This window comes from Lottia gigantea (genome assembly GCF_000327385.1).
Source record: "Lottia gigantea unplaced genomic scaffold LOTGIsca_35, whole genome shotgun sequence".
Classification (NCBI taxonomy): Eukaryota; Metazoa; Mollusca; class Gastropoda; family Lottiidae; genus Lottia; species Lottia gigantea.
The window spans coordinates 400,591-425,408 of NW_008709190.1; the positions used below are offsets into that span (position 1 = coordinate 400,591).

The window sequence follows — 24,818 nt, forward strand, 5'->3', positions numbered from 1 at the left end:
ACGGATATTTTTCACCGAAATATCGTGTCTGACTTGACGTTTTTCTCTATTAGCTATATTGTGCAACTCGTGCTCGCTCTACAGGCTACAATTTTTTACAGATTCTTTTGATTTTTATTTTGTGTGTCAATGTCATTATGAAGATGATTCCTATTGATTTTCGTGATGATCCGAAAAATTTTCACCGAAATATCATGTCTGACTTGACGTTTTATTCTATTAGCTATATTGTGCAACTCGTGCTCACTCTACAGACTACAATTCTTTACAGATTCTTTTGATTTTTATTTTGTATGTCTATTTCGTTATGAAGATGATCCCTATCGATTTTCATGATGATCTATCGATTTTCATGATGATCGGATAATTTTTCACCGAAATATCGTGTCTGACCTGACGTTTTACTCTATTAGCTATATTGTGCAGCTCGTGCTCACTCTACAGGCTACAATTCTTAACAGATTCTTTTGATTTTTATTTTGTATGTCAATGTTGTTATGAAGATGATCCCTATTGATTTTCGCGATGATCGGATAATATTTCACCAAAATATCGTGTCTGACTTGATGTTTCACTCTATTAGCTATATTGTGCAACCCTGTAGTCACTAAAGATTGTTTAATCATTTCTGACAGCTGCCAGTGGGCGTATGTTACCTTGCCTGGCAAGCTATCTTTCATACTTTTATAAAATATTTCGTTTTAACAAAATAAGTTATTCTATCAAACGAATTGGTTATTTCGTTAAAACGAAATATTTTATAAAAGTACGGAAAATTGCGCCTAAGGGTCTCCATACAATGGTAATCAGGGGTTTTTTTTTTTATGAAAACAATAAAGTCAAATCTATAAAAGTTAAGCTTCCTTATAGCACTCTGTTGAACATTTAACTAGTGATTGGTTTCAGTATACTGGAATAATATTATAATTACAGCTGTCTTAAATGTTGTATCAGCTAAGAAGAATATGGTCAGAACATTTGGTAGTTTGTTAAACAAAAGTTATCATTTGGCTATAGACAATGGAAGAACAGTTGGTCATGTATGTATTTTTTTTTGTTCAATATTAAGAGATATTGATATATGAATTAGGTCTTGATTATTAAACTGATTTTGGCCAAAATAAAGAAATTTACATTAAAGCTATTAATCAAAGAAGTCAGAACTTTGGTGATTTTCCAAATCTTGAAATTTTATCATTTTACTTGCTGAGTCCATGTTGCTGGCTTAGGATGAACCCTTTTATATTTGAGATAATTTCTGGCTTCTTGAGATAAACTCAATGTTTGAATTTGACTTCAGTTCCAAATCATCTGTTCTTTTAAAACATGGCATGATTTTGTAAAGCAATTTTTGTTGCCTATGTTATTGGATAAAAATTATCACCTTGTTATATTTTTTTTCATTAGGGTAAAGGTGGAGCATTTTGTGAATTCCGTATTCATGTCCAGCATGATTTAACAGTTTTATTAGAATCTGTGAAATATCCTCTACAATTTGTAACGTTTTTAGACAATGGCAGACCTGCTGATAGCAGAGGCGTGGTAGATTCGGATAGTTCTAGAATCTTTCACATTTATTGTAAGGTAAGTGGCTAGATAAATCTATACAATTCATGACTTCTGGTGAAAAAGACACAAGAATTAATCAACCTGAAGGGTGTAATATGTAGTGAGGTCTTGATAAATTGTTTTAATGACAATATTTCTACTTCCAATATACCTCCTGAGGTTTCAGTATTCACCTCAGTACTAACACTTGCTCTAATTGTGCAGATTCACAAATATGTTGAGGGGTGTGATCACTCTCCCACAACTTGGTTGGTGTTTGTGTAGTGTGATCACATCTGTGAATTCCAGAAATGACTATGTCCTTTTTCGACAATTCTGCCCCCTTTTTTTGCAATTTATTATAAGAAGGCTTGTAAGGGATTGCAATTAAAAACACCATAGAACATTTTAATTTTTGGATTTTCTGATTTCTTAAGAGCGATAAAATCTTCAACCAAGTTTTTCTCAAAATGGACATGGTCAGTTCTGCTTTTGGGCCCATGACATTATGGCTAATTATAATCTATGGAACATCATTTCAGGGTATGTTTAGAAATAGAGGTGTTATTATGTTCAGAACATCTCGAACTCAGACCCTAGCTCAAGATCCAGAAGAAGGTATATATGGTACAGGAAAGGTCAATAGAACAGCCCATTTTAAAATTCATAAGATCAGTGAAAATGGTGTTCGTATGTTTGAAAGTGTCATTAATCCAGGAAGATACATCAGAGTTAAAAGTGGCACTGTAGATTGCCAGGTAAATTTGCATTGTTTCATTTATTTTTAGTTATCAATATTTGAAAATTTGTAGTAGAGGTATTCTTATGATCTGCAAAAATACTGGTTTGTCTCACGAGTTCATAATTAACTTGAAATTAACTAATTCAGGATTGATGACAATAATAAAATAATCCCTTGATAAAGATTATCAGGTTTTAAACAATTTTATATGTGTGTGACCAATTGACTATGGTAAAATTTCAATTTGGCTGAAACTGTATTTTAATCAGATGGAAATTTTGCAAAAGAATAAGCCATTTCGGAACTACATGTGCACATGTGAAACACGCTCTTTCCCCCTTGGGATAATCAACGTCCATTAAACATGGCTTTCTATGGAATAAGGATCTCATCTACATTTACAACTATTCATACTTGAGATTTTCACTGAACAAACTTGCTTTCAACAACATTTTAAATGATAAATGGATAACTGTGAAAGTAAACTCTTTTTGGATTACATCCATCCATCGCTGGCTGTAGACTGCCTTAGTAAATCGATATTTAGTTGAGAATTAGCATGTTAAGTATTTGCACGTTTTGTTTTGAACAGGTGTAGCACTCATATTATTGTCTCTGAATCAGCTATTGTCATGTATATTTGGCATGTATTTACAGGGTGGTAGAGATGAAGCATCACATTTTATTGTCAAGAAATATCCAGAAAAGGGTTATATAACTCTAGAATCTTGTATACAACGTGGATTATATGTTGGATTAACCAATGATGGATTTGTGAAACCTACGGTGGATACTGGTGGTAAAAATGTCTGTCTTTATCCTGAAGTTATTGAATGTAAGAAATTTTTTTTTTTCCTTTTTTCAGACCTATCTTTGACAAGTATGCTATAAGTCATATGATGTGTGAACTCTCCAAATGGGACAAACTTAGTCACATGTATCGTTATTTCCAGTATAAGCTCTCAACATCTTACTATTTTAAGTAGGTATTGACAAGTGCCTATCTATATCACAGTGTAAACAATACAAGAATGATCTGATTTTAAAAAATATATTTTTGTTACGTTTGTAGTTGGTATACCTAAACGTAAAGATGTTGATTTAGATGAAGATGAATTCACCAATAATCCTCAATCATATCGAACACCTAGAACACCAAAAACACCTAAAACACCCAAGTCAGGCAGAATAGAAGGTATTTCATAGTTTTATCAGACTTAAATTTTCAGATTATAGTTTAGACCACACCCCCTTATCAATAAGGATGAGATTAGTGGCATTTCTAGGAAACCGGGGCTGTGACAGTGAATTTTGTCAAAATAATCTTTCTCGTCCAGATTTTGCTGAATCAATCTATCAATCACATTTTTCCTTTGTCAATGGTGTAGGTCTGAAGATTGACATTGAGACCTGTGTACTATAGACTGTTTACATTAAAGGTCCTTGAATAGTTAAAAATGGAAACCTATGCTTTTTTCTTGTCAAAGCCATGGAGATGACACTTCTCTTAAAAAAATTTTCTGACAACAATATACCCCCTCCTGTATGTTTATATTATAGAAGGTACATGGAAGATCACAGTTTCTACAGCTGAATCATTAGAAAACGGTAACGTAAGTCTGGTTGCCTATGGTGACAAGGGTAATACAGGACCTATATCATTGGCTGCTCCTACACAAAATGGTCCAATATTTCAAAGTGGAAGTGTTGATGAGTTTACTGTAAGTACAAAATTGATTTCAGAAACTTTAAACATGATTTGGTTAATTTGTAGTAATAACAACTTTGACAATTGACTTTAATTTGTAAAGATGGTAGTAATCAGATCAAATCAAAATTACTAGACAATCTCTCTCCAGACAATTGCTCTCTAGACAGTTGCTCACCAGACAATTGCTCTCTAGACAGTTGCTCACTGGACATTTCCTCTCTAGACAGTTGCTCACTGGACATTTCCTCTCTTGACAGTTGCTCACTGGACATTTTCTCTCTGGACAGTTCCTTACCAGACAATTGTTCTCCGAACAGTTGCTCAATGGACATTTGCTCTCTAGACAGTTGCTCACTGGACAATTGCTCTCTAGACAGTTGCTCACCAGACAATTGCTCTCTAGACAGTTGCTCACCAGACAATTGCTGTCTAGACAGTTGCTCACCAGACAATTGCTCTCTAGACAGTTGCTCACTGGACAATTGCTCTCTAGACAGTTGCTCACTGGACAATTGCTCTCTAGACAGTTGCTCACTGGACAACTGCTCTGTAGACAGTTGCTCACCAGACAATTGCTCTCTAGACAGTTGCTCACTGGACAATTGCTCTCTAGACAGTTGCTCACTGGACAATTGCTCTCTAGACAGTTGCTCACCAGACAATTGCTCTCTAGACAGTTGCTCACCAGACAATTGCTCTCTAGACAGTTGCTCACTGGACAATTGCTCTCTAGACAGTTGCTCACCAGACAATTGCTGTCTAGACAGTTGCTCACTGGACAATTGCTCTCTAGACAGTTCCTCACTGGACAATTGCTCTCTAGACAAATTTGCTCTCTAGACAGTTGATCACTGGAAATTTGCTCTCTTGACAATTGCTCTCTAGACAGCTCATCACCAGACATTTGCTCTCTAAACAGTTGCTCACTGGACAATGGCTCTCTAGACATATTGCTCACCACAAAATAACATATTCAATGTTTAATAAATCATTAATAACAAGATTATCATATTTTTAATGACCTAATAATAAAATAGGACTAACAACTGAAATCGAACATTCCTTGATTCACAGAAACGACAATTTTGGCCCCTTTTTTGCAATTTATTATAAGAAGGTTTGTAAGGGACTGCAAAATCATTTTAGATGTCTTCTCCTCCAATCTAAATTATAAAGTTTCAAGGGAACCCTCCCTCTCCATGTTAATTTCACATTTCAGTTTAGATTTATACCCCCTCCGTTTATAAAATGATAGTCTCTAATTTTGGGTTTTTTTTTGAATAGGCAAATTTCTTGAAAGCTGGTAAATTATTTAAAGTGAGACTGGAAGTTGAAGAGAAAGATAAGAAATCTGATCCAATGTGGAAGGTACGAGAAGTCAAAATGGAGGATTTGAAGACGAAAGACATAATACGATTGAATTTTAACCGATGGTTATCACCGATACATGATGATGGTTCATTAGCTAGAGAACTTCCTATTGAACATAAAGGAGAAAAACCATTATCAGGTAAGCTAAGAACCTATGTGTTGTCAAATTGTGCAATGACTTTATTGCTACAAGGTGTTGATAAATTGTGTTCTTGATGACTTTTGAAGCATATTAGGGCCATTCATCAACATACTAGCTTGAAAATTCAACATACTAACTTGAAAATTCAACATATTAACTTGAAAATTCAACATATTAACTTGAAAATTCAACATACTAACTTGAAAATTCAACATACTAACTTGAAAATTCAACATACTAGCTTGAAAATTCAACATACTAGCTTGAAAATTCAACATACTAACTTGAAAATTCAACATACTAGCTTGAAAATTCAACATACTAACTTGAAAATTCAACATACTAGCTTGAAAATTCAACATACTAACTTGAAAATTCAACATACTAACTTGAAAATTCAACATACTAGCTTGAAAATTCAACATACTAACTTGAAAATTCAACATACTAACTTGAAAATTCAACATATTAACTTGAAAATTAAAGTTATTAAATTCAACATACTAACTTGAAAATCAACATACTAACTTGAAAATCAACATACTAACTTGAAAATTCAACATACGAGCTTGAAAATTCAACATACTAACTTGAAAATTCAACATACTAACTTGAAAATTCAACATACTAACTTGAAAATTCCAAAAAATGAATGGTCCTAATACGCTTCCGTATATTTGAATAAAAATTAATTACTACAAATATGATGTGAAATTAAAAATGGTAATTGAGCTCATTAAATGAAAAATAAAAGACAGGTTTTAAATATTAGAACAGATATATGGATATGATTATTCAAATTATGGCTTTACCAGCTAAAAGAACTTATCATTTTGTTAGTGCAAAAATTTGACTTGTTGCACTTTTAAAACTAAAGAAAAACATAAAGGATGAAATTCTAAATCTGAAGTACGTAATTTCCATGATTCTATAAACCATTGCTGATGTATTTATAACATGATCAGGAAGTCAGATTTAGATGCTGAAAAGTGTTATGGATACATAAAAACAAACTTTATTAGTAAGTTAAACATGAATTTACAAGATTGTCTTCTTTTTGGTTTTGGGTTAAGTTTAATGTGTTTGTATGGATATAATTTATTTCAGTTATTAAGTATATGGTAATAGTACAAACTGGTAAAGACCGGGGAGCTGCTACAGCTGCTAATGTTTATATCAATTTATTTGGTGAAAATGGTGATTGTGGTAAAAGATTTTTGATCCAATCAGATAACAAACGAAAATTTGTTGCTGGACAGGTAAGATTTATTGTTGGTAATGACTATATATATTGTTAAAGCTCAAAGATTAGTTTCACAAAATCTTAGATGATTATGAGATGTCCTGATTTTATAACTCAACTATGTTATTGGAAGTTTATTAAACATGACAGTATAGGTTTGTTTTCAGCATTTAAATGAATTAGATTAATGATATATGTCAGATCAACAAGTTTTCTATGTACCTGGAGATTAACTGAGTTTATAATATGGTCATTGTTTTTTATCTCCTTATACATGAATCAATCAAAGATTTTATCCTAAACAGTGCTGGCGATATCTGAATCTATAATCTATTGGAATTTGGAGTAGATATCAATTTTAAACACCAAATTTAAATGTGAAGTGCTTATTGGGATGTCACACATGTCCGTCAGTTCATTCGCTACTCAATTTCAGAAAGAACCATTCTTGATGGATTTTTACTTAACTTAATGTTTTACTGAACCCCATTGAAAATAAAAAAATATCAAATATGAGTTGTTGCCCTTTGTTTTTGAAAATGCATTCAATTTTTAGTTCCAAGACACTCAAGGCAAAATTCTTTATGGATATTGACAAAATTTGGTGAAATTGTTCATTATCAGCCGAAATCAACAAATTAATGTTTTATATGATTTCTTGTTACTCTTCTGCCAAATGTTCGAAGTTAAAAAGAGTCTGCTGCCAAACTACATCTTAATTTGGTATTGATATATTATTTATTATTATATTACAGAAAGATGTTTTTGAAATAGAGGCAGTAGATTTAGGTAGCATCAATAAATGTTTAGTAGGACATGATGGTACCAAATCAGGTGATGGCTGGTTACTGGATCAGATTGTAGTCAGAGAAGGAGCAAACTCTAAAACAGAATTCATCTTCCCCTGTAAAAAGTAAGTTCACTCAAAATTTAATATGTAAGAAAATTGTATATAAGAAACTAGCTGGTTGTAAAGTATAGATTGATGATATATTGATGTAGTTGCTCTTTTATCAGGGGGTCAGTTAGCTATTGTCTTATTATCTTCATTAGACTAGTTTCTGAATGCACCAGAGACTGAAATTGAATTTAACTTAACTTATATATTAAAGTTTATATGCGAATTCTCAGATGAATTTAATTTGGATTATTTTTGGACAATCAGGAAATGTCATAAACTAATTTTGAAGTTATTTACAAGTTAAGAGAGTGGACCACTCCCTGAGTGGTGGTCAAATTGTCATAAAATTCAATATGAAATTCTTGTTTGGATTCTTTACATACTAAGTTTCATGAAATTTAGCTAGAATGAAATCAACTAATAAATATTAAGTATTATTGATCAAGAACAATATTGTACTTTGGGCAGTTTGTAAAAATTGAATTATTTTTATTAAAATAAAGTTTAATGCTTAAAATGCAAACAGATGGACAGATAAATGGGTGTCCGTTTTAAGAGAGATGTGTTTGGATAGAAATATGCTACTGGATCGTCATTGGTTGTCTGACGTGTGTCATATATTTCTAGCATGTTTCACTTTAGAAAGTAAAGCTCATAAACCTGAATGTCAATATTTTGATGTTAAATTGTAGGTGGTTGGATTCTGGTAAAGATGACAGAAGAATAGAAAGAGTTCTAGCTGTTAGTGGTAGGTGATTCTAACATCCCACTGTTTGTTGCTGCACGCTTTACACCCATTGTGCCAATCTTCCTCTAAATATATTTTATATAAATTTATTAATTTATGATAATTTATTCAGATTATTTTATTTTTTTAGCTAAAATATATCTTTTAAATATATGTTAAATTTTTTTTAATGTTAAAGTTTTATGAAAATCCAATTACAAGTTATCCAAGATTTGTTCATGAAAATTGTTGTTAACATCACAAACTTAAATGTAATTGTTCACATTTTCCTTTATGTTAAATTTCCTGTATGCATTAACAGTTTCTAACTTCATAAATGTTTCACATCAAATCAATCTTACTTTGATTTATTTTGATTGATAAGATATTTCAATGAGGAACACAGTCGATTCGAGTGTTGGTTCTTTACATGACGTCATTTGCTTGGTTTCTTTGAACAAATGGCATCTTTGGGTTCTGCATGTAAAATTTTGATGACCTTAATAAATCATCTTTTCTTATAATCCCTTGTCAACTCAGCTGTAAATGGGTTAGGATAATCAGGGAAAGATCAATGCCAAGAGGTTTGGACAAGGACGAGCTGTTAGAAAGGAAACTAAATTGTGGACCTAACTTGTTGTCCTTGAAGTATGTAGTTGTGTTCTTGCTTTCTTTCTTTCTATGTATTATATGAGTCAAAGTACCTAGACTGAGATATTCTGATAGAGTATTATTTCCCTGTTAATCTATAGGATATATCATTCTCGGATCGTGAAAAAACATCAACTTGTAGGATGTCAAGTAGACATTTACCCGAATCAGTTCAGACAGTAATGTATTTGACAGTTGATATCTGTTTTGTAAATAGTTTGATTGGATGTGAAACATTGTTGATTCTCACTATTGACTATTTCTATATATGTTTTAAAACCTTTTATCTTGTAGGACCACCTTTATTATTATTATTATAGGGTAAATTATTATTATTAGAATATATATGTAATCTTGATATTATTATTATTATTATTATCATCTCAGATGCATGATTAGGATATCTTCAATATTTATTTTTTTCTCTTCATAAATGAATTTATTTATCCATTAGTAGTTGGAAGTCAAAATAAATTATTGATTGTAAAATTATCTATTAATTGATTAATTTGATATAAGTTAGACATTATCATGAGTTAAATATAAACATATCAGGAATAAATTTGGTATTACAACTTGAATGAAACAAATTCAGAAAGCACCAATATGAGTGGCAGTTTTGCTATGTAGTATAGCAGTCCTCATGCCCACAGCTTAACATGTCAGTATAATCAAAATTAAAACTTTCGTCTCTTTGTTTTTATTAGTTTTTATTTTTAGTATAGCCACTTCCAATAGGTTCTAACAAGTTGAGTTTTGAACATTCGTCAAATTAACCTTTTGACCTGATGACGTTTGCTTTAACCAATGCGGTCAATGTAGTCATTGTGGAACACCCAATGAAAAGCCATGTTTTCTATTTTCACTTTCAGTGGACTTGATAAACTAGTCTATTGCTCCTGATCAACACCTTTTGATCAAGTCACAAATTGCCAACGCTGGAGAAGGCGTAAAGTTGTTTGGTCAAAGCAGGTTAGGTCAAAAGGTTAATTTGACGAATGTCAGACCCTACAGTGAAGTGGCTATACTGAAAATAAAACTAATTAAAAAAAAGAAACGAAAGTTTTAATTTTTATTGCTTAACATGTAGTACAGCAGTATTACTAGGCACTGTAGCATTTCTATTGTGCAAAAAATATCACTTTTAAGAAATTTAGCTCACTATTAAACTTTAGTGCCTTTTTGGCCCACTTGAAATGTTAAATTTTGTCAAACATTTTTATTATTATATTTTTGATACAGTTTCAGTTTTTAATAAAAGATTAGTTAAAAGTTTTTTTGGTTTTTGATAATTGAAATTAGGTGGTCCTGCATTTAAAAGTTTTAAAATTTATTGCACTTTTTGCACTTTGTGTTTTTGTTGTTGTTTGAGTTTGTGATGCTAATAACTAACATTTTTTGAGTTTGGGATTTGAAAAATAATTGTGTGTATTGTGGCTTATGATGTTTTTAAATGCAGGACATTCTAAATTTCAAATCAGTTTTTAAGCCCCTTGTCTTATTAAGAATAACAATTGCATGCATGAAAATGTTCCCACCTCATTAGACAACAGAAAAACTTTATTTCAGCTGTAATATGCAAAGGTTTTCTCGGTTCAACAATGCAGGTTATTTATGTACAATGTATTCTTGTAGCAACAGCATAGTACTGTCTGGAAGATCGCAACAACACACGTTGGGATATAGCCATCTGATTTGCTTTACCAGCTGATAGAACTTTATTTCAGCTACTATTCAGAATGTGGACATGTTGAAATTACAGAAACTTTCTTATTATCAATTACTTTGATAAAAATTCTCCTTTGTATAAAATTACAGATACACCTTAAGTCAAGATGCATTCTGATAAGTGTAGTGATTAAGTACTATTAGGTGGTATAAGAAATAATTAAGCCCAGTTCATTAGCAGAAAGTGAACATTGAATGAAATTCCTGAAAATATTTGACATAAATTTCAAGTGACAGTTCTGTTGTGATTATCATTGCTGTTTTGTGGAGACTGAGAACTGAACTCCATAGTAACACCTGATCCACTTATAGGCTCTGTTATGGCATGCATCATTTATAAAAAAAAAACCTGTTTGAAAGTGACATTGTTAAAAAATAGTCTCCATAATCCATATTATAAGAATATTTGGAATGAATAACAAAACTATTGCTTGAAAATTTTCTGTCAAACATTTAAATTCATAAATAAAGATTTAATCCAGTATAGATAACAAATAAAATCCCATCTAAATGACATTGAAATTAAAAAGAATTACTAAAGACGAACTGTGCTGTCAGACGTTTTGGTATTTCAGTCAGTCATGACATTACAGCCAAATAAACAAAACTGACAGATTGTCTTATAGATATTATGAATTTTTAGATTCTGCTCCACCATCTCCGCTAATAAAAGGTAAGGTAGTAGTTAGAGTGGTCAAAACGAAAGAATGTGTTTTTTACATCTGTTTATATCTTATTTCAGCGAATAGATCTATCTCTTTAGATCTTTAGGATTAACCATTTTATCGCTAGAATTAGCTAAAATTTAGGTGGTGAATTTATCTATAAATAGTTCTGTATTTTGTAAATTTATCTTTTTAGATGATGCAGAGAATACTTCAACTGAACATGTTCACAAAGTCAAAACACAATCTTTGATATTAGATTCAAATCTGCCTGAAACACGATCAAAAACAGAAACAAATGTACAAGTCACACCTCCCCTCTCAGCTAGGAAATCATTGTCTGGTGCTTCAGATCTAAGAAGCCCCAGACCTGTTTCCGCCAGAGTATCATCAAACACACGTCGGAAAAGCAACAACACATTAGACATACAGAAATCAAAATCTTTGAGCCCTACTGATGATTCTAGTCCCATTAATATTCAGTCAAAATATTCAGTTTTACCTCCAATTATTTCCCAAAAATCATCTGAAGCTTTAGAAAAGACCAAAAATGTGGAAAGTGAAAATAATGGCCGAATACCTTACAGTAAAACAAGTTCTAAAGTGGACAGTCTTGAATCGCAGGAATTAGATTCTATTATGGAAGAAGATGAAGATGTACCTCTGACTGGTGAACAAGACCATACCCTTGAGTCTGGTGATACTGATGATAAAGTAAATTCAGATGAAGAGAGGACAGACAAGGACAAAATTTCACTAAATTCAGAAGATAGATTGCCCCCAATAGGTAAAAGTCCTGATCCTGAAAGCAGAACTTCAAATGTCTCGCAACCAGATGAAGAAAGTACAAACGAGAGTGTGTTAGCTGAAAACAAAGACTATAGCACAGGAAATCCACAAGAAAATGATGACAAAAACATCAATTCTCTGTTAGGCATATATACTAATCTTTTTGAGTCACAAGACACAGATCAAGACAACATTAAAGATGAAAATGATACTATTGAAAATCCAGAGAGCAATGTAGCTATTGAAAACCAAGAAAACAATGTGGCTATTGAAAACCAAGAGAACAATGATGTTATTGAAAATCAAGGGAATATTGATGCTATTGAAAATCCACATAATAAGGATGATATTGAAAATCCACAGAATAAGGATGCTTTTGAAAATGCAACTAACAGTGATGCTTTTGAAAATCCTGAGAATAATGATACTACTGAAAATCCTGAGAATAATGATGCTACTGAAAATCCAGAGGATATCGATAATATTGAAAATGCTTATAATAATGAAGCTATTGAAAATGCAGAGAATAATGGTGCTACTGAAAATCCTGAGAATAATGATGCTACTGAAAATCCAGAGGATAATGATACTATTGAAGATGCAGAGAATAATGATCCTAATGAAAATCCGGAGAATAATGATGCTACTGAAAATCCAGAGGATAATGATACTATTGAAGATGCAGAGAATAATGATGCTACTGAAAATCCTGAGAATAATGATGCTACTAAAAATCCAGAGGATAATGATACTATTGAAGATGCAGAGAATAATGATCCTAATGAAAATCTTGAGAATAATGATGCTACTGAAAATCCAGAGGATAATGATACTATTGAAGATGCAGAGAATAATGATCCTACTGAAAATCCTGAGAATAATGATACTATTGAAAATGAAGAGAATAATGATGGTATTGAAAATGCAGAGAATAATAATGATATTGAAAATGCAGAGAATAATGATATTGAAAATGCAGAGAATAATGATACTATTGAAAATGCAGAGGATAATGAGGGTATTGAAAATACAAAGGATAATGATGGTATTCAAAATGCTCAGAATAATGATGATATTGAAAATGCAGAGGATAATGATGATATTGAAAATGCAGAGGATAGAGATGCTACTGAAAATCAAGAGAAAATTGATGATATTGAAAATGCTAATAATAATGAAGCTATTGAAAATGCAGAGGATAATGATGATGTTGAAAAGCCAGTGAATAATGATGCTATTGAAAATCTAGAAGTCAATGATGTTGAAAATGCAGAGAATAATGATGCTACTGAAAATCAAGAGGATAATGATGATATTGAAAATCTACCACATAATGATGCTGTTGAAAATTCAGAAAATAATGATTCCATTGAGAATCCAGAGGACAATGGTGCTTTTGAAAACCCAGAAAATAGTGAATCTATTGAAAATCCAAAGGATGATGATTCTACTAAAACTCCAGAGGATAATGATGCTGTTAAGAATCCAAAGGATAATGATGATAGGCAATTGGGTAGTGATGGTGATGGTAAACCTGACAACAATAAAAATGCAAAGGAAAAAGAGTGTGGGAATGAGTTTGCAGAGACTGAAGGAAGGAAGAGTGAATTACAATAGATATTAATCATGATACAACAGATTCTACCTTGTAAATCATCATCTAAATATATATCATTTATTGAGTTGCAATGTGTGATTTCATCCTGTGTTCTTATGTTTTTTGTGATGTTCTGGAAAACTGGTGTGATATTAAAGAAAGTATAAGGTATCTTTAGATTACTCACAATGGTAAAACAATGTTACCTGAAACATATCTAGGAATAATTACATACACAGTTTGAATTTTAAATTATATAGAACTATCGTTAAAAGATTTGGATTGTCAGCGGTTTAGAAGAATACTTTTGAATCCAAAGCATATCATGTATTAGTGCAACACTAGGATCAAACGCCTTTTTGGTATCATTCTTTGTGAACATGGTACAGTAGAAGTTAATGGTGAACATAGACTAGAGCTTTATAGAAAAGTAGTGGTATGTTAGAGAATTCTTTAAAGTATTTTTCCTTGTTTTTCATAGCTTATTGCCTGCTATTTTCTGATATTCCAACAAGCTTAACTGTTCCCCTTCAAAATGAACTGAGAAATAAATCCATTATCTTGATGTTTTGGAAATGGGACATTTGGCAGGTCTTTGTTATAGAGAAACAGCAGTGCTATGATGAATAATGGAAAAATTTAAGTTTGAGTAATAATATACTTACAAATATTAGTTTGATTGTACATTTTTGACATTTTACTAACAAATATTAGCTAATACATGAACTTATTGATTTGGAGTGAATTTTTTATATCTTACTAACAAATACTTGTATTGATGGATTAGTAGGCTAATTTATGATATCTATAAACCTGGTGTTTTTAACCTTAATGGGCTCTCACTAGATCAGCGGTTATGAACTCAACTCAAATGCAACCAATAGGTTTTTGAAGTATACAGCAAGTACACAGGTGATCACAGACACAAGAAGAGTTAAGGTGGCATCCAGTGATCATCAGTTGTATGGTTGCAAATAAAAAATAGTTCCGATCGTAACTTTTCATGCATCTGATAAGTTTTATAGATTTGACGCACGTGATCTCCAACACAATAAAAGTAAATTCAAATAACTACTTGTGTGTTAAAGCAGGGCCGATTCAGTATTTTCTACCAGTACTAACTTATGTGTAAATTGCTTGCTAACTTAAGAATAAGTTTGTGTTATGCATATTTTATGAGTTGGGTACCTGTTGTGATCGTGTTTCAGTTAAATTGATCGCAGGTATTGGCATAGAATATTGAACATGTTCAAAATTTTTGAAATTACACTGCATGTCTCTACAATCACATGTGTACTTGCTGCATACTTTTATCTATAAAACACATTATTTGCATGTGGATTGCCATTTGATCTTATGACCACTATAGGCAACAGGTGATTGCTGTTACTTAGCTCACCTATAGGTTACAAATTGAGAAAACTAATAGATTTCAGTATATGATCTGTGAGGGCCCCTTTACTAACAAATACTAGTAATGATGGACTAGTGGTTTATGATGTAATTTAACCTGGTGTGTTCTATTCAGTTGATACTAACAAATGCAAGTATGGATGAATTAGCATGCTAATTTATGATGTTAATTAACCTGGTGTGAATTTATTATATCTTACTAACAAATACATGTTTTTTTCATTTGATGTGAATTTGATGAATTTGTATGCTAATTTATGATATTAATTAACCTGGTGTGAATTTATTATATCTTACAAACAAATACATGTTCTTTTCATTTGATGTGAATTTTACTAACAAATACAATGTATTGATGAATTAGTATGCTAATTTATGATGTTAATTAACCTGGTGTAAATTTATTATATCTTACTAACAAATACATGTTCTTTTCATTTAATGTGAATTTTACTAACAAATGCAAGTATGGATGAATTAGTATGCTAATTTATGATGTTAATTAACCTGGTGTGAATTTATTATATCTTACTAACAAATACATTTACATGAAATACTATTCATGTGATGTAAATTTTACTAACAAATACAATGTATTGATAAATTAGTATGCTAGTATGATGTTAATTAACCTAGAGTGAATTTATTATACCTTACTAACAAATACATGTTCTATTCATTTGATGGGAATTTTACTAACAAATACCTGTAATTGTGGATATTTGATTGAAAAATAGTTAGCAAAGTAGTTAGCAAAATAATTAGCAAATGCTTTTGTACTTGTAAAAGGTCTCCTTTTGCATTTTGAAAGAAGCCTAAACAAATTTTGTTTACAATAGAAAGTTATTCTTCTATTTCTACATTATCTTTCAAGTACAATTCAGTTTCCATCTCTCTACACACTGCACATTCTGTATTCTTATTTAGAATCAATCTCTATTTTTTACTACTGAAGTAACCAAAAGCATTCAGTGCCTTTTTAAGAGGGTCTTTTGAGTGAAAGGTACTATGATTAAGATAGAATCATTTTGGCAACTAATGAAGTGATAAAACCAAACCTAAGATTAGAAGATGATACATAATCAGATAATATAAAACTTTATCAATTATCAATCAAAGAATTAAATGACTAAGAGTGAAATAAATTCTCCTCAATGTCATTTTTTTAACCTATCAGTTTTAAGCTCTAGATTACCTCTGGACCAATTTTACCAGTGATTTACCATTTGGGACCATTTGGTTATATATGTTTGTTCATTTGTATAATATTTTGAGTTATGTTTTCAACCAATATTCTAAATATATCTTATTGGGATATCACGAATATCACTCTGTACTATTTTGAATTGTCTAAAATGAATCTTTCAGAGAAAACTGAAGTTATTGAGCCTAAAAAAGATGATAAACCTAAAGGTAGGGATGCAACTTTGATAAATAGATATTAAATATAGCTCTTAAGAAATGATGAATTTAAATCTAATTATGAAAGATATACATACTTGAGCAATGTGAATTTCAAATCTGGATGTTACATTTTATTTGTCTTTCATAATGACTTCATAATCTGACAAAATGTTTATCTATCTCATGTTCATGTAATATAATATTCAACCAATCAAATCCTCTAATAATTAATAAATGATTAAACATGAACTAAACCTACTTAGAAATGATAGACTCAAACTTGATTTACTGACAGTTAAATCCCTCAGCCAGACAAACTCAGTAAATTTTCAAAGAAGTCAACTAAGCCTTCGAACCACATGTATGCCTTCCATGTATTTTTTTTTTATGAGCTGCATGTATACAAAATTCATGAAAACCCAAAAGATACGTGTAAATTTGAATCAGCCAAATCATCTTGATCCTTGAAATTGCACTCACATCAAAAATAAAAAAAAATGACCAAAGTCTGGCATTGATTTACCTACACATCAGTTAAAGATAGCTTGCCAGGCAAGGTAACATACGCCCACTACCAGCTATCAGAAATGGCAGGGGCAACGGCAATATACGTCCACATTTCCATGTGGGTGTAAAAAAAAGTGCAGAACAGAAATAGTTTTTGCCAGGCTTGTAGATTAGATAGTGACAAATCTATCTGGAAGATGGACTGATCTGTTAGAAAGAGTAAAATTGTTTCTTATACATGTATTGATGGTATTGTAAATTATTACAGCTGGAGAATGGAAGGTCTATATAACCACTGGTAGTCAAGATGATATGGGTATAGAGAAGAAGATACTATTATATATCTATAGTGATGAAGAAAATAAAGGACCAATAGTGTTAGGTACAGGTAAAAGAGGTGGATTGTTTCAGCGTGGTCAAACAGATGAAATAAAGGTAAAATAGTCTACAATCTGAATTACCTGACAGGAAAAGCTGAATTTGACCTTTGCCAGATTCAAAGCTCAGACTTGTTAAGCCAACCCTGGCTACCTCGTTAATTTTATATGCCCACATACCCGGTAAATCTTGCACACATTAATATTATACATGTCTATGTTTCATTATGCTAATGATGTATATGGGTTTAAATTTCTGGACTAATTTATGAATGGTTTTTGGGTTACCAAGCAACCAAAATTGAGAATTAAATTGCTGAATTGTTGATTTATGCATGAAAGGAAAATTCTCTTGTATAATCAGTATTTTTGAGTATTTTTGAGTTCAGATTTGAAAATGGAAGATCATCAAATCCTATTTAAATTTTTAATAATTTCAGATTGATATTGGACCTGCTATAAAGAATTTGTATAAAATAAGAATTGGTTTTGATGGTAATAATGGTGGACAGTGGTTTTTAGAAAAAGTATGTGTAGTTGATTTATCAGTTTTTGTTTATTACTAGAAAAAGAACTACCACATACAGTTTATGAAGTTATTGGATTGAAAAATTTGAATTGTAAAACTAAATAAATATTAGCCATGTAGAATGTAGATGAGTTTGCAAAAACATTTGCATATTAGCTTCAAAACAACAAAATACAATATGAAATGAATTTTGAGGGAGGTGAGGCCTGTAATAGGTCTTATTTTGAAGTGAAAATTAAGCCCTCTAAATGCTCAAAATTCAGCTCAGGTTATCTGATAAATATTGTGGCTGCTGGGGCCACCTGCAGCCCCCGTTCCCCAAGCCTCTGTAGAATTTGGCCCTTCCATCCTTGCCTCTGATAAACATCTCTCATTTTGTTCCCCACCATCTCAGGCATTTTCTAGATATGCCACTGTCCATAAATCTTTTAAAGCCTATGATGATACAGTCAATTTTAATAAGTCACGGCCTCTGCAGCTTTGAAGGCATCTTTAACACTTTGCTTAAAATTTCTTGAACACATCGACCAAGAAAGTCCAAAGTTCATTCCCTTTTAAATACAGTGATAAAATTTGATTTATTCTGCAGGTAGTACTAGAAGATTTATCAAGTGGTGAACAGTATGAATTTACTATATATAGATGGTTATCTAGAACACATGATGATGGTGATACATGGAGAGAAGCTGTAGTAGCTTTACCTGGTCACAACTCTACTGCTAGTAAGATTTCTTTCAATACTTCATAAACTTGATAAGGTTGAAATTGTTCATCTTATAATCTTTAAGAATATGTGAAATTCATGGAAATGCAGAAAAAAGGAATGAATCAAATAATTCCCATATCGTTGCATTTGCTTTCTCCCACCAGAATATTTCTGAATAAATTGAGTCAAAATAGGGAGTTAGTCATCTCGATTCTAAATTCATTTGATATATCCTTTATGTTAAAAGATTGGTTGGTTGGTAGATGACAGGTTAATGTTCGCTTCAATTGATGCTGATATCGCATACTAGGTAGTTGTGGGTAGTCGTAATGGTTGGTTGATGGATTGGTTCAAATTGGATGATTTTGTGCTGTTTGGTAGTTTTATGTTAAAAGAGAACTGAATATTTTTGCCCCAATTAGAGCTTGTGGTGCCTAATGGTGCATGCACACGAACAGTCTTGGTTATCGACTAGGACTAGAGTCTTGCCACAAAAATCAGCAACCAAGACTGTTTTTAGGCCCACACCCTTAAGGAAACACTTGTGTAAAATAACATTGGATATTTTTCAACATTTGTTTACAGATACGATATATCAAATAGAAGTAACTACTGGTAATATATTAGGAGCAGACACCAAAGCTGATGTTTATATCAATATTTTTGGTAAAAATGCTGATTGTGGTAAAAGATATCTTCATAAAACAAATTTCAAAGAGAAGCCATTTCAAATGGGAAAGGTTGGATACATTCATTTTATTCAATATGAATCATTAATTAGATTGAACCAATTGTGATTAGATTTTGTGTGTGTATGCATAAACTTAAAATGAAGATCAAGTTGCACTTTTTGGTTTTTAACCTCTGATATATTAGCCTCCTGAAAGCTCACATATTGAAAATATACAGTGTTTAACCAGATTTTGATAACTATTTTACTATAGTTTCTCCAGGTCTCAAACGATTTTCATAAAACTAAGCAATGAAAAAATGAAGTTGGAGAGTTGTGACTTTACAAATAGAAAAAGAACAATAGAAACTTTAGATCTGGATCATATATAGTTGTTAACAAAATAATGAAGATTAAGTGAGAAAAAACAGCACATGCAGAAAAGTGCATATGGATTGGATGCAATCCACTGTCTTTCTTTAGCAATTGAAACCAAGATATCATTATAAGATGAGAAATATGAAAAGAATATTTGTTTGGTTAACATACATATCCCTTTTGTTAAGGCAAATCAGGTGATATGTAAATTTTATTTATATGTTTTTTTCAGAGCAGTCAATTTGAAATTGAAGCTGTTAGTTTAGGAGAAATTGAGAAAGTAATTGTGGGTCATGCTAATAAAACTCCAGGTAGTGGCTGGTTTCTAGAGAAAATCATCATAACTGATATTTCAAATGTTGAAACACATTTTGTCTGCAAGAAGTAAGTTAGAATTTGTTTCGAACAAATTGGGAACGATAACTTTAATCTCTGCTGTGACTTTCTCTTCTGACATTATTCTATGTCCATATTTGTTCTTCAAATTGTGGCAAGAACATCTACAGAAATTTTGGCGCCTAATGTAAAGAAAAATTTTGAAAATGTGACTTTGAAATGAAGAAAAATCTTCCAGGGGGGGTAAGATAAAAGTTCTGTCTGTTGAGGATAACTGGTGATACTTCAATATGAACAAAGTTGCTTTGTGTGTTTACGTTACCTCTCCTGGTAAGCAATATGCCCTTTCAACACTAATACGTATTTTCAGGTGGTTGGATTCTGGAAAGAGTGACAAAAAAATAGAAAGAGTTCTGTACCCTGATATCCAACAGCCAAAACTGGCTCCACCACCAAAAGTCAGAAAAAAATCTACGAATAAACCTATACCAGTGAAGACAGTTCAAGAGAAACCAGTTGCAAAGCAAAAACTTAAACCAATTTCAGTTAGCGGTAAATATATAGAATAGCTTCTTGCACTCAGGGATGCATGATGGCCAATAAGTATATCCTACATATTACATTGTCCCGTATCAAATTCATCAAATATATCTCTTTTTGAAATGTTTCTGGTGAATATGTTAATCATTTATCAGATGGTACATTGGTGTAACCTATTTTCGTGGATATAAGGATTCAACACCGAATTTCGTCAAAGTTAAAAAAACAGAAATTTCTTCTTTTTTATGTCTTAGATGTTTCCTCAGATATTCTACAAAATCCCTCACTTTGATCCATATTTTATGAGTAACTCAACAGCGACAGAATGCGTCACCTTTTTTCGTGTACAATGTTTGATCTATAAATAAGTCTAGAAAAACGCGTATGGATACCCAGTGTTATAGTTAACTTCTCTTAGTATTTATCTTTAATATCAATTCATTATAACTAGTGACAATTCCTTGAAAGAACCATGATGTTAAAATCCGCTTGATGATCACGTGACTTCATTCGTTGGACTACATTCTAGCAGGCGACACTTGGAATTCCGATTACAGCTTGGGATTATAAGGAAATTTGGCCAATAAAAAATTGTGATATTTGGTAATAACTGAAATCCGCCATTTTGTATTTGCTTGAAACTACTGGATTCATTCTACTAGCTGATATTTGTAGAGAAAACCCATGTTTATCAAAACAAGCAAATGCTTTAGACATTTTTTACACACTTTAGACAGATTACAATTATTGACAGATTTGAAAAATGTCAGTAAAACTGTTCAATATTAGCCGTGAAGAAATCCTATCCAAAAAAATTTGATTTTGCTGGTTGAAATCTTTGTTTTAGCTCTTAAATACTCTTTAATATAATTCTTTACAGATGTTGGCAAAACTTTTTTATATCACCAATTTGGATTTGGACAAAACTTGATCAAATTATTAATTACTACCTTAGTCCAAAGCTTAAATTATTTTTTGTTATCAATGGTTACTGTTTGGCCAAATGATCTACTTCAGCCAATATGCCAGTAGTATGTGTATGTAACTCTGTCTGACAAGCTATCTTTTTGATACTTCATTTCAAGATTTTTGAGAATCGTTTAACAAAACTGTGTACAAAAAATATTTTCTCCAAATTAGGAGATCAGAAATAGGTTAATAACTGAGAATCCTGCTATTTTTAACAGATGGTTGCTATGAAGTTTATGTTAAAACTAAAGAAGATTCTCATCCTCCTAATGGTGGTTGGGTTACTATAACAGCTTATGGTAGTAAAGATAAAAGTGAAGCAATCCAGTTATTACCCAAAGAGAATTCTAGAGAAAAATTGTTTGAACCAGGGAATGTTGATGAATTTGAGGTATTTTAATGCTAGGTGATATTTTCAGAAAACATTTGTTGATCAATAATGGAGATTGGTGTGGCCAAGTGATTGTGGTATTTACAGTATCTTCTAAACATTCATTACTTACAGTAGTTGTGCTAGTATAGTGCTGTTTCTACAGGATGATTTTTTTTTTAAAAGTGATTTTTTTGAATAGACGTATGCATATTAATAAGAATTATTAGAATATGCTATGAAAAAATTTTTGTTCACAATCACAAAAAGAGTAGGTATCAATTCTATTTTTTCATGTGACTAGCTTATCCAATCAAAGGAGAGGACTTTGGTTAAAAACATCAGCATCACAGTCACCAAAGATGGCAGACAACAACATATAGGTCCACTTATCAGTCAAAATAATCCTACTCTGAAAAATTTATTCTCCTGTCGAAAACCACCCTTACATATGATAGCTGATATCTGATTTGGAGAATTACTGATTGCAGTCCTGAACTTGCATTTGCATGTAATTTTTAACTAATATTTTAAGTCTTTTGAAGATATGAAATAGATATATTGTTGAAATATTCCTGTATAAAATATTTTTACTGTAGTTATAACTTGAGCTGGGTATGGATTATCAAATTGAAATGGATTATTGATGACAAACTATGATCGATAATCGAATAATAATCCAAATGATTAAATTGAGAAACCCTGTAAATATTAATTTAAAAACAACCAAAATTCTTTATTTCATGGGTTATATTTGCATCATAGAAGTATATTCTTGCTTTGATCAGTTATTATAGCTTATTCTGGTTAAATTAATTGCCAAAGGGAAACTATGTGGAAGAGATTACTACTTGTTAACGACAACAGTGGAGAAAATTTAACTTTGACATATAATCAATTCTGAAATTTGATAATCGATAATTGAAATTATACATTCAAACACAATTTAAGTCAGATGGGTAATCCACTTGTTGTTAATTTACCAAGCAATTGTTTCCATATCTTATATCTGTTCATATGATATGTAAATATACATAAACTATCTATTTCATGAACTGCTTAGTTAAGTTAAGAAAAAGGTTTAAAATCAAAAATGTAGCTAATTATTGTTTTTTTTATAGATTAATGTAGGAGATATTGGTGATCTATATAAATTACAAGTTATGAGAGATGATGAAGAACAGTGGCAGGGATGGCATCTCGAACAGGTTGGTTTAAGGGAATTCAAAATAGGTTTCCACTCTATAGTTTGTTATTTGATGAAATAACTTGATTTTTAAATCGCTATATAAAATAACAATTTGGCTCAATGTTTTTTGTCATTGTCTTCACAATCTGGTCGAGTAGTTTTTCACGCTATTGTGTATTATAGGAGCTTTGTCTGAAAGCTGTTTACTTGTTTCACTTGTCCAGTTTGGTCCAGATCATATTCAGGATCATTGACAGTCCTGAAAACATAAAACATCCTTGCATTTACAATACTAGTCTTGTTATTCATTGTGTTAATTGAATTTTGTGTCCACTATAACTTATATTCTTGGTTTTGAATTAAAGATTCGTCTAGTTGATAAATCAAGTGAAGAAGAATTGATATTTGACTATAATTGCTGGTTGTTAAGAGATGATGTTGGTAACACTTTAGTTCAAGAACTACCTGTTTCTACAGATAACAAGCCTCTCTATCAAGGTAAATAATTATACAGTAGCTACATGTATCAATGTGTTTAATTGAAAGAGTTGCTGAAGCTGTGTTAGTACTTAGAAATATTAAGGATCTTGCGTCATAATTTATAATTTTATACAAAGATGTGTTTTCATCCAATAGGCACTGAATCATCTATATTTACTGAAAAAATGATCATATACTTAGCAATGAGAAAAAAATCTAGTTCATGCACCCAGGAAAAGTCTTGATAAATTTCTTAAGGTGCAGGTACACGAACAGTCTTGGTTGCCGAATTTTGTCACGGGCTCAAATCTTTAGTAAAATCTTGCTTGGGACTATGCTTTCATGACAAGATTATTGCATTGCCAACAGGATTTATAATATCAAACTAGTTTGATATTTGTCTCCAATAGTTTTATCATCTGCAAGACAATGATATTCATTTCCCTTTCAATTGCATGATCCATGCATGATTATCGACATGATTGAAAATGACCAACTGGAGATTTTTGTCTCCTCGTGTGCCTGCAGACTGTTGATGAAACTCTTGACAAGACTCTAGTCACAAAAAAAATTGCCTATCATGACAGTTCATGTGCCCCCCCCACACCTTTGGAGATAGTTTATTTTTGTCATTCATTACAGTTCATACCTACAGAGTATCAATTTATACTGGTAACCATTGGTGTGGTGAAACTAATAACAATGTATTTATTACTATGTATGGTCAGAATGGTGATTCTGGTAAGAGAGGTGTTTATCAGCCACATTTTAAACAACTCAAATTCCGAAAAGGCCAGGTAAGTTTCTGTCCACTAACAATTTTCTAATTGGCAGACTTCTCTAATTCCACATTTACTTGCTCAGTCTGAATAGCAGAGATCAGCTATGATGTCATAGAGGTGTTATATCTATGACATGATGCACAACTTCAACAGTTGTAAGAGTGGTTTGTCCTACAAATTGCCCTACATGTCTTCTATTTTGAGCATATTACGGCTAACCTGATTTCTCCTTGTACATGAAAATGTTTTCCCATCCACACTGTCTTTACTACCGGAAAAAAACCAAAACAGAATGAAAATTGTATTAAATCTCTAAAATCAATTTGGGTATTTGCTTTAGACTTTGTCAAAGA

The 24,818-nt window shown here is 31.6% G+C and overlaps 2 protein-coding genes across 2 annotated transcripts in view; both read left to right on the plus strand.

Moving 5' to 3' along the window:
* The window catches only part of LOTGIDRAFT_121069 (hypothetical protein), a gene marked incomplete at both ends in the record, with an annotated part of 14,786 nt that extends 7,974 nt beyond the window's left edge, over positions 1 to 6,812 (plus strand). Inside the window, 9 exons of the mRNA XM_009058646.1 lie at positions 768 to 838; positions 1,408 to 1,584; positions 2,091 to 2,306; positions 2,948 to 3,125; positions 3,274 to 3,349; positions 3,506 to 3,603; positions 3,854 to 4,011; positions 5,286 to 5,511; positions 6,622 to 6,812. Of these exons, the coding sequence (XP_009056894.1) occupies positions 768 to 838; positions 1,408 to 1,584; positions 2,091 to 2,306; positions 2,948 to 3,125; positions 3,274 to 3,349; positions 3,506 to 3,603; positions 3,854 to 4,011; positions 5,286 to 5,511; positions 6,622 to 6,812 (1,391 nt within the window). The remainder of the gene's footprint in view (positions 1 to 767; positions 839 to 1,407; positions 1,585 to 2,090; positions 2,307 to 2,947; positions 3,126 to 3,273; positions 3,350 to 3,505; positions 3,604 to 3,853; positions 4,012 to 5,285; positions 5,512 to 6,621) is intronic.
* Positions 6,813 to 16,583: 9,771 nt separating this feature from the next.
* Positions 16,584 to 24,818, plus strand: part of LOTGIDRAFT_162634 (hypothetical protein) — a gene marked incomplete at both ends in the record, with an annotated part of 33,443 nt that continues 25,208 nt past the window's right edge. The window contains 11 exons of the mRNA XM_009058647.1: positions 16,584 to 16,641; positions 17,408 to 17,574; positions 17,957 to 18,043; positions 18,635 to 18,767; positions 19,337 to 19,491; positions 20,032 to 20,183; positions 20,506 to 20,687; positions 21,863 to 22,035; positions 23,136 to 23,222; positions 23,569 to 23,701; positions 24,326 to 24,480. Of these exons, the coding sequence (XP_009056895.1) occupies positions 16,584 to 16,641; positions 17,408 to 17,574; positions 17,957 to 18,043; positions 18,635 to 18,767; positions 19,337 to 19,491; positions 20,032 to 20,183; positions 20,506 to 20,687; positions 21,863 to 22,035; positions 23,136 to 23,222; positions 23,569 to 23,701; positions 24,326 to 24,480 (1,482 nt within the window). The remainder of the gene's footprint in view (positions 16,642 to 17,407; positions 17,575 to 17,956; positions 18,044 to 18,634; positions 18,768 to 19,336; positions 19,492 to 20,031; positions 20,184 to 20,505; positions 20,688 to 21,862; positions 22,036 to 23,135; positions 23,223 to 23,568; positions 23,702 to 24,325; positions 24,481 to 24,818) is intronic.